This window comes from Zerene cesonia, chromosome 8, assembly GCF_012273895.1.
Source record: "Zerene cesonia ecotype Mississippi chromosome 8, Zerene_cesonia_1.1, whole genome shotgun sequence".
Lineage (NCBI taxonomy): Eukaryota > Metazoa > Arthropoda > Insecta > Lepidoptera > Pieridae > Zerene > Zerene cesonia.
This window is the reverse complement of record NC_052109.1, coordinates 4,956,504-4,968,090: the sequence shown is the minus strand read 5'-3', so window position 1 is coordinate 4,968,090 and position 11,587 is coordinate 4,956,504. Positions and strand designations below refer to the sequence as shown.

General features: G+C 35.0%; 1 protein-coding gene across 5 annotated transcripts in view; it reads right to left on the bottom strand.

Moving 5' to 3' along the window:
* LOC119828524 (ETS-like protein pointed) overlaps positions 1-11,587 on the bottom strand; it is a 101,230-nt gene that overhangs the window by 12,014 nt on the left and 77,629 nt on the right. For all 5 annotated transcript variants that reach the window (XM_038350695.1, XM_038350697.1, XM_038350694.1 and 2 more), the window contains 2 exons: positions 11,102-11,305; positions 10,747-10,875 (listed from right to left, as the gene is read on the bottom strand). In XM_038350695.1, the coding sequence (XP_038206623.1) occupies positions 10,747-10,875; positions 11,102-11,305 (333 nt within the window). The remainder of the gene's footprint in view (positions 1-10,746; positions 10,876-11,101; positions 11,306-11,587) is intronic.

Genomic DNA, 11,587 nt, shown 5'->3' with positions numbered 1-11,587 from the left:
CTACACAACAAATGAAAATTCTAGTGCTAAAAGTATAATATTTATATTTAAAAATATTGCCTGACATAATATAAAATTTAAAAGTATTTGAAAACTTGTGTTATTAATATTTAAACTGATAGCGAGGTAATTTATCGGCGTAGCAAATAGGAAGCATAAATCTATTGTACAAATAAATTATATATTATAGTACACATTGTTTTAGCGATAATGCTATGTAGATGAAGTGTTCACATTATTTTCACGTAATCTATGTATGCAAATGTAACTTATGTGACAATAGTGTTGGAGCTTTTTATGCGCGTCACGCGGCGGAAGTTCGGCGAGGTGCGCCCGCGCCGGATCCAACATGGCGGCGAGAGTACTTCCGGCCACAGCTCTCAATGAATCTCGCCTGATACTTGAATGATATCATTAAAAGCTCGGCGCTCTGTGCTTACAACTACTAATTGCATGATATTTGTAGAAAGGTGGCGCCTTGTACGTCTCTCATACAAGACAGACACTCATAATAAAATTAGGAGAACTTTGATGAATTTAATGTTGGTAAATGTATAAATCAATGATTGGCTAAAGCCACTTTTTAAACAAAGATTGTCATAAATATTTAATATTAAAATAATATTTATGTACATGTATATCGTTTAAAACGTTACAGTGAAAGATTGAATCAATGAATAAATGAATGAGTTGAATTTTAAAGAATTGCAAACAGATTTTCATTTTATAATACCTAAATAAAATAGTGTTAACTAGATAAATACATAGAGTATAATGAATTTGATTCCTAACTAAAAAAAGAGCCTTAATGTAACGCTATTTCTATAAAGAAATATTGTTCCGAAGGTGTAATAGGTAAGCGCGAGTCTAAGCTAATCTAAAATTAAAATAGTAAATGAGAAAGCAAACCTGCAGGTAATATGTAGGACGGGTCAGTGCAAATGTTTTCCACCGTAGGATCAAATGCAAGCCTGTTGTGGTCATACTGCAATTTATTTGAACTGTTCACTGATTGTTCGTAACTTAATCTCGCGTTTAACGCCTGCTCGTAGTTGAGTCTATTGTCCGTTTCAGTGTTCTCATATGGTTTCACTTTAACACTATAGTCTGTGGTGAAGTTCAGTTTTGTGAGAGTGGACATGGGGAGATGGATCGGCGCCGCGCAGGGAGGCCCGGCGGCTTCGCGCGGCTCTACTAGGAGCATGGCGGCTGCAGACCGCCTTTATACACTGTCAGTACTTCATAAACGCGCACTTATTAATATTTCCGTTTACAACAACACTATTTATAAAATAATATAAAAAGTTAAACAATATTTATCGAAGTTAATATTTTTATGTTCAAATTAAAGTGGCCACTAATATTCTAAGTGGTGTCGTTAAGTTATACGCGCTGCACTAATTCGTTCCCGACAGCACCGCACTGCTTTGCGCTTAACAGGCAACTGAGCTTTCTGCCTCGGGCGGATCTAGAGAGGGCGGCCGCGGAAAATATGAACCGAGCGCGCCGAAGATACCCGAACACGGCCGAACGACTAAGAGCACTGAGAAGTGTGCGTTGCGACCTGTCATGCCACCTGCTACGGACACCAACTGTTGCGCGACCGTTGATTTTTTTTGCTAATCGACAAAGTATTATGAAAATTAGCATACCTCTCAAAACCGTCTTATTTACAGTCACGTCTTAATTAAAGTACGTATGGGCAAGTGAAGCTGTACAATCTAGTTATGCTTACATAATGTATGTAAATGTTTCATGCGTGCGGCATTTTTCCTGTACCTTATCATTTAAGGAAAATAACGCTAATTAGTAAACATACACAACATGATTGGAATTAAAAGAATTTACTGAAGGTACCTATATACATACATATCATTTATAATATAATAAGAAATTTTGGTCTGTTCTACATTCTTTTATAACTCTTCTAAGAGATATGTTTTAAATAATTCTATTTTGTCGTCCACTTATTATGATTTATTCACAACGACTGCAATCAAAGTATTTGAAATGTATTTTTGAACCTAAAATTGTTGACGTGTATCTTGTCAATGGCGAAATAAGGTGCAATTACGTGTAATGATTATGACTTTTGACGCGTTTGACCTTGAGTGAGTATCTATTGTTTGAGGCGGTGACGACTTGGGAACTACTCAAGCTAAAAAATCTTTAGCCATTTGCACTACGAGGAATTGAAAATAATGAGCATCTCTACCACATGTAATCTCCATGCGTTTTGCAATTATGGCACGCTTGATGAGTTTGTAGAATAAGAAGTGCGTATAAATTTTATTGTGAGATGATTCGCTACAGGATGTTTGTATTCGCAGATTCGGGACAGATGTGTAATATATCTGATATCGTTATATTCACGAATGCGATGGGAGGGTACACGTTAGAGGCGGTACTGCCGAAATCGGGTCAAGTTACTAGGGGTGGATCTTTAAGGTCACAAAAGCAGGGACAAGGGAACGGTCGGGATAATAGGCACCTGAGCACGTGTGCTGCCGGATATAGAGGGCTATTGTCTACGGGAGGAAGCGATTTCGACGTCGGAAGATACGATTTTTTTATTAGACGTACTTATGTTGCATAATTATGTACTGCATGGTATATAGTGATTGATGAGTGGGTGTAATGATTATTAGATTTATGAATATTTTTTGAATTCATATACGAGTACCTAACGATAATCATAAAATATTACTTTTTTGCCAACCGAAATGAAATTTCCTGAAACATTGTCAGTGCAGAAACTTTGCGTTTTAAAGGTTTTAAAATGAAATTAACATAACTTGATTAAACAGTGAGTGCAAGTTTTGTGAAAACAGAGTGCTAGAACGAAGTCAAGATTCAATTAGTGAGGGAGGCGAGCGGTGGAAATGACAAGGGAAATTACTTTTCTATACCTCAATAAACGTACTGCGGAAATAAACATACGCGGGATATTGGCTTCGGGATGCACTTGCTGTTTTTAAAGGAAATAAAACCATCTGATAGATTAGTGTCAATGCAAAAATAATCTTGACAATGTTTTCATATGAATAAAATAGTGTTCATAGAAAAAGAGTTACCATCACCATTAATTATTATAATATTAGTACAAGTCATAAGGGGACTTATATTGGCACTCATGCTTCGGTTGCTGTATTACGTATATTGTCATAATATGCAAAACTCTCCACACTGTACCACGTTACTTGCGTATAAAACACACTGCAAAAATTCATCTATTCATTAATGACTTACTAGGAACATGCGTAGTCGGTAACAAAAAAGGTTAAATTAAGTATGGCATAAACGTAATATCGATCGCAAATGGCGTAGTAATATTGAAATAACGTCGGTCGATCGCCGCGCACAAAGTAAGCTCGTAGTCATTCCTTTAGCGTTTAAATTTAAAAATACAATTTACCGAAGAATTCCATGCTTTGAATTATATTAAGTGTAAACAATAAAGAGCTAGTGAGCGTATCGAGCGGGGAGGCGACGGAAGTCACAGATAAACAATCTTTTTTAGATAAAATGTTGAAAAAATAAACTCTACATAAATCTGTAGAGCGGAGCGTGGCGTTTTTTTTAATTAATTTTTGGCACAGCAAATGAATTGTTTCTGACAAATGAAGCAGTTGTGTATTTATTTCATTTTATTATTATTATTATATTTATTACAAAACTGTTTTTTGAATACAGAATAAAAAAAAATTACATAAAAGCAGGACATTTGATGCATATGGCGTTTATTATAAATAAATAGATATTAGTAACTAAATATTTTTATTTTAGTTCTATCTTAAAGTTCTAATGAAACTAAACAGATAAATAATTTTAAGCTAAAAATTATAGTATTTCATGGAATACAATAATTTAAAATATATCTGTTTGTTTTCATTAACTTAACTGTATGCTAATCATCAATGCCTTATTAACAGCTCGACTTTTTACGTGACCTTTGTTTTAATTAAAAAGAGCACATCCGTTCTAGTCAAAACAAAATTGATTCAGTTCATTTGAAATTCAATTTTTATGTCTTTTCGAGTTTTTATATTGAAATGTCTTTTCAAGGATTTAAATTGGTATATCTTCAGTTTTGCTTCGACATATAATTACAAAATTTATTGTTCCCTAATTTGAGCTATTAAGTGACATTAAAATAATCATAAGTTGTTGGACGTTTTTACACAGAAACAGCAAAAGTTTAACAGAGCGGTAGACGGCCTGCATTTTAAATTAGGACGCGCTCGGGACGTCACTTCCGGTACCAATTATTTATTCCTCTCGACCTCTATAATGTGACGAGATGGTCTACGACATTTATAGTTTCAATTAAAAATTCCGGGAACGTTATGATTTTAATATATTCTTTATGAGTGTATATTATTTTTCAATATGCAAATAAGTGACATCTTAAAATTGATAATATAGATGGAGCTATATTTAATAATAACAATTTATTTATGCTAGTATTTATTAAATTTTACAAATGATTTACGATAAAAATCGATAACATTTGGACAGATATCAGAAAAACAACAAAGCAAATGTCTATTTATGTTCATTGTTTTTTCACGACAACGTATAATCTACGATTCTATTCTTGTTTAACAAGCTTTATCGTAAGTTAAACTTTGTGACAAAATAGTTGATAAATATCAGTAGTAACCCATGTTGAAGTCTCGACATTGTTGTGACAGTGATATCACATGGTTTCATGAAGGACAACCGCCCACGCCGTCCGCCCCTGCCTCGTGCAGATAAGATAGGACATTTATATTGTTTCACATTTAAGTAATCCGAACAATTCAGTATGAACCCATTGAACTCACAAAGTTCATGAAAGAGCGTAATTATAGCAATCCTCGGCCATAGCCATTAGCTAATAATTTCTTGAAATTAACATCGTCATTTAATCCATGGTTATATGGAAATGACGATTGAAACGCTATGGTTCAGCTATTTAATGCTATTATGAAATTTAATTAGTATCCGTTTTAAATAAATACGGATTGTAATATACCTAAATACAAAATAGTAGGTATTTGTTTTGCTAGGGTTTCCTTAAATGAGAGCAGAACATTGCAAATAACGCAATTAATTGAATACGGTAGATCAATCAGCTGCCGCTAAGCTTTGTCGGCGCCTGAAGCCGCGTTGTAACCCGACACTAATATTGCAGATCCATCACCCGACCTGAGGGCTCGAAATTCACGTAAACTCTTTCATCCGACATAATTCCCACACTTATTTGGATGTACGAAAAATGTATTGAGGTGCAAGCTGAAACACCTGCGTAATTCGCGAACAAAGAACGCTTCTTAAATTTCAAGGAAAAGATCAAGTCAATACTTTAATGCGGATTAGAAATTTAATTCGCTCGTACCTGTTAAAGCTGAAATATTCGAGGTTTAATTAAAGCTTCTTGGGTGCAGGTAATTAAGATATTAATATAAGCAAATCCCTCCTTAACCAAAATGACGATCTGTTTATGTTTGCATGTATAATACTAGTAGGTATTCAAGTTTGCAACGAATGTAACAAGCTGTCTCCAAACGCATTCATTTGCATACAAAACGGCGAACATACTCGTTCGACTGAAAAATACTGCGTTAACTGTGGTACCGATAAGTCGTTATCGTTCCCTCTGTATTTATTTGCAGAGTTCTACGAAACACACTGACATTCCATTGTTCTATTTATTTAATATAATTATATTAATGTTTTTCTACTTAAATAGTCCGCAATTTAACATAACAATAAAATGATGTAATCTGAATGGCTCATATAAAACGTATAGATAAGTTTTCGATTAGTTAACTTTTACGGTTCGACAGTTGAAAGTTATTAAAAAGGGAATAAAATTTTATTGATCCATGAAATGCTATCGCACCTAAACATTTAATTTAAATGAGAATAAAATATCGGCGATAAGGATCTTTTTTTGAATATTAAGCGCTTTTGTGACTCGTCTGACCCCTTATCCTTTATTTGAATTCTTTCATTTATCAACAATCAGTTTATAAATCGAATCAAGGCCACCTGAAATAGAAATCACCTGAGTATAAAAAGACGCTGATTGTACGGGCACTCGGCGAGGGCTCTTGTTAGGGGCTCATTGAAGAGCCCTCGGTGGCGAACACTATAAATACACAGAAGCACCCTTGCTCTTTTCGTTTGCCAACCCTTAAGGGCTGGCCTTTACTCCTTACCTGGGTCTTTAAGAGCGTATTATATTTTATGGCATAAAATCTGCTTATTGTTATACAATGATTTTATATGTTCTTTTATTGGATATATGTTCAATTGAACTTGGTTTTGAAAATATTATGGTATCTTGACAATTTTATTATGTATAGAAATTGCGAAGGGGTGGAGTATCAGAAAACTAAATATGTATTCCAAATTTGTTTCTTGGTTTTATATAATTATTAAGTTCAAGAATAATTTCTAATAACCATGTTAGCAACTAAGTTGCTGAAGCATTATGAATATTGACATCTAACAAATATTTTAGTGCCTGTCTGATATTTGATGCTGATTTAATACGGTAAACTAGGATTATTTGATGACCTACCTAAGATCATCTTACTTTAATTATGACTACGCATAAAAGCCTTTCCTAGTGACTAAATTTTAAACTGAGATTTAAATACAATTAGTTTCTTTGTCTGTATTTAATCGGTTTTCTGTTCTAATTCGTCCATTGTGCCGTTTTACGTAATTCGAAATTTGAAAAGGTCCGCACGTGCGCAGGAGTGTATCGGGTTGCACCGGAAGCCAATTGAGGTACAATGGTTCCCGGATGTGGCTGCTTCAAGTGACACGTATCTTTTTATTGATATTGAAGAAAGCTCAATATTTTCTCTATCGACACTTCATGAGGATTGATGTCTAATGTCATGTAAATGATATAACGTCTCATATTACTGGCACGTGATGCTTTATGCTTTGATACTATTGTGATTTTCGTAAGAAACGTACATATATTTTTATGAATTAAAATTTTTGTATAAATTTATTTTAGAATATTTATTTAGTACCTACCTATTAATTTCTATTCAAACTAAATAAATGTATATTAACAGTTTTTGATATAAATCCAATCCGGCAGATTAAGGCAAATGTAAATTTAATCAAACCAAGCTGTAGCTTGCAAAAATCGAATTAATATCTTAACTTTTTCAACCCTGCTCAAGTTTGTATGTGGACCAAGACACAGCGACCTTGCTTCATTTTTTATTTAATTGCTGATGTAAAAAATATAACTGACCGTTTTGGTGTTATATAATTGAACAGTGCCAATTCTGGGCGGAGCTGACTGATATATCGTTCGCTAAAAGGGCACAAGGCGTCGTACTTATTACCTAACTCCTAACTGCATTACTTTATGGAAATAATTTACCTCGATTGGTCAACGTGCTACTGACTCATGCATCGCAAATGCAATCAGAATGTGATGAACTTAATTTAATATTGATTGGACTGCAGATTGTAAATACCCAAAAATGTAGTGTCCGTTTTATATCAAGCACGCCAATAGATGGTTAATAATTACGGTTACTTTTTACGCATTTGTTGTAAGCTCATACATTGCTTACTTAAAGTTCTATAAAATATATGACTTCAGTATTACACAGTTGGGGTGTCCTCCATTAAAATATGTAAATTTGTTTAATTTTTTATAATTAATCGTTGATATGAAGTGGCCATGAATTTTCAGGCCGTTAGGTGTTCTGCAGAGTGTGGTGTGTTGCAACTTGCGAGCGGTTCCGAAGCGCACGTCCGGCGATTAGCCAGCTAGTGCGCAACGCGAGGATGTGCCTGCGCCTTGCTGTGCGCGCTACTTGCGACAGCGCGGATGCCTCGAACATTGCACACATATATACCAATCCTTATGTGTACTATTGCTAAATTTGTAATATACCTTTTTGTATATTAACCTTCGCGCTGTCGGCCCAGTTGCATTATTTTTTAACGCTCGAGTTGCTGCAAGGACGATGTTTGCAGTCATAGGAATATTTCAGTAGATGGTGCAGGCCGTATATTTAGCATATCTTCACCTTTCAAACACATATTTCATGACATATAGTGTACCGTTCCACGAATTGAAAGACAAAGTTTCTTAATGCAGTTTGTCTATTTTTTGTTATGATGCATGAGGGGCATATTGTTTAAAGATAGCAAAATAAATTTACGTAACCGCATTATTGGATTTACGTAAATTTTGTAAATAGAATACTCACCACGCCATACCAAGAGAGGGTCCAGCTCGTTGGAGTCCCTGGATCGGGAACTTGGGTGCAAAAACATATCTTAACCAGAATCCAATTTGGCCATATTTATCACTAGCACTTCACACTCAGCCGATTGCTCGACCACCGTTTCGCCTATACTTCGATAACACAAATGAGAAAAAATTAAAAAGAATATTCAACCACAAGTGAACAAACGTGCTATACTTACGTTTGCCGGCAAATAAAATTAGTTTGAAAATAATTTCTAATAAGAAAAATCAATGTTATCGTTGCTGTAATAAATTACAAATTTGTAATGAACAGATAAAGAAGACACGAATGCTAAGAAGAAGAACAGCGCGGCCTCGCTGTGGTTGAAGACTGGCTCTTGCTGACAATCGAGGCAGCGAAGGCGGTTGGTAGGGGTGCACCTTTCGTACAATGAACGATACTAATTAAGCCTTCAATGCCATACACTTCGCAAAAACTGTAGCGATAATAACATATGCTGAAATATCGACAATGATAAGTATAAAGATGTCAAACATAGGTAATTGCGAGAACTCAGATGTTAAACCAAATCGCAGATTAGAAGTGGAGTACTTAATTACAGGACTTTTACGATTAACATGAATCTGTTCAGATTGATTCATCTATAACATTAACTTCTGAAGAGTTAATTCGTAGAAGAATTTATATTCTTTTATTAAAACGTTCGTTCGTTAAAACATGACAAAAATAAATAAAATAACAATTATATAATTAATCAGCTGATAATGAACACATAATTCCCACCATACATCTAAGAAGTTGTCGCAAACATGATTCTTATGTTCTCAAATAAATATTCAACATCAAAGAAACTTTTGATCTTACATCACCATAGCAATAACGAGACAATATTTTAAAATATTATGTCACTGACGGTCATGGTTTTGTGATGTCCACGTGCAACGAATTTAATATAATTTTATATCTGTCAACTTCAAAACATTATTCTCGCGTATGAAAACATGAAAAAGCGCAATCACAGTTTAATGAGTCCTATCGATATCGTCACGTCACACATTCTCTTTAAAACGATGGGCATACTAAACAAGTTATTATAATGATACGCACGTGTAATTTTAGTATTATGAAAACTGGAAAGATGACACACGACAAGACGATCAGGCCTCGCGGCCTGAAAGAGAGCGGAAAATCGGCGCCAAGGTCGCCGGTTGCGGCACCGCCCAGCCGACTGGAACCTCATACTCGATGTGATATTAATGATGTATTCTACATTTTCTAAGGTTGTGTTTATACGGCGTAATACAAAATGACATGTTATGCAAAAATGTCACGCTTGTTACATTTTATATATAATTAATTAGACTTCGAAATTTTGCCTCGATAGCGTCTTTTGTATATGAGAATTTATATTCGAATTGCTATATTTAACAAAAAATTACTGTAAAAGATATTGTATTTCATAGTATTTTCGTAACAGGGTCGGCGATATTAGGAACACAGCCCGGATTAATTATGCACATGTAAATTACGTGAGAGTAAAATCAGCACGTTGAACCGGCAGTCTAATAGGTGTCCAACAGCCGACAGCCGCGTCGGTAGACCACCCGTGTTAACGACGACCAAGAGGCCCCTTGTCTCTTAGTTAATTTATTATTTCAGTAGCAGAACGCGTTCGCGGCTTCCAGTCAAAACATCCCGCTTCTATGATTTAGTAGGCAATAAACGCCGTTTTATATCTAGTGGAAATGAGCTTTTATACGTGAGATTGCGCAGCCAACCCCTGCGATTGTAAAACTTTGATTAATTAGTTCTTATATTCATCTGATATAATATGAATGGAGCTTCTTCCCCGAAGCAGTTAGGCGATAAATAAAATAAGAAATGCATGAATACTACAAATCAGTCCTAAAAGAGGTGAATACATTGTGAGTTATTGATGTGGATTGTACAGTGTGTATGCTAACTAAAATACGACTGCGATAACTGTAAGCGTTTCTTAAAGAAAGGTTGTCAAAAGATATAATTACTAAACGTAGTAAATAAACGCTTTATCGTTAGTTAAGGGTCGTAACTAGTTAATAATTGTTGGGTTATCGTGAATGGTAGTTTAATGAGAGTAACTTTATCGCCGTAGATAAGGGCCGCCTATCTTTATGAGTAGATAGCTACAAGCAAGATTGTGGGCTTGAGGATTATGGCATGTTAAAGTAATTTAAAAATGCTAACGAACGCCGTGAGAATGTATAACAGATGTAAGATCTCAACATACGATGATTTAGCGGTGATCAATTTTATAATTTATGATTAGGACATACCGTTTTTTATACCTGATTTTAAAATATTAACATTTTAAAACGACCAATATTTAAATTTAAAACGTACACTTTTGTTTTTTAATACACACATCTATAGCACTATTTTATAGAAAACATACTCTCGTTTCATTAATCTGACTTACCTTCATTGTTGAAAATAGCATTCAGTTGGGAGGAAAGTAACTTACCTGTGTTATTGTTGTTATTGTAGTGGTGCGCTGGCGGGGGGAGGTAGTCCGGCAGCTCGGGCAAGCACACGTTGCTCTCGTACATATTTGGCGGCACATTCGCTAGCAGTGATCGCTCTTTTTCTACATCTGTAACAAAATTTAAACATAATAATTTATCATTAAACTCTTATAAATCAACTAAAGATTTGAATTTATTTACATTTACAATGATCATTATTTTAATTTTTAATAATATAATGAAAGTATTTCCAATGGTTATAGAAGCCCACAAAGACTTGACCTACAGAACCTAAAATATCCGTATATCCTTTCAGTACGATTACTTTAGAACCTAAAAACGTTCTCGAATTACCTTTTTGAAGTATTTCTAAGTGTTCCCACAGGATGTCGCCCATGAAGGCAGGCGCACGGGCCACAAATTCCTCCCGGCCCATGGCACAGATGTCTTTCCCCTGCGCGCGCGCAAACTGTTGCAGTGCTACGCCTTCCAGGGAGAATTCGCGCGCTGCCCATCGCAGCCAAGCTGCCACAGCTGCTTCGCTCCATTGCCGTGGATCTGGCGACAATAAAAATCCAAGGAGTTTTATTTATGTTCCGATGCTCAATGAATATTATTAAAAATAAATTGGACATAATATAGTTAACGTAATGTGTATATTTTTGTGGTACAGATAGACGTTTATACAAATGTAGCACGTAATTCAGATTTAACTTGGATACTAAATTAATTTTCATGCAAAGACTTTCAGCTTAAATGTACTTCCATTCGGATCATTAGACTTTGTTCTGGTTTATGATCTCATGAGACCTACCCAATATGCTTACCAAATTTCAGAGG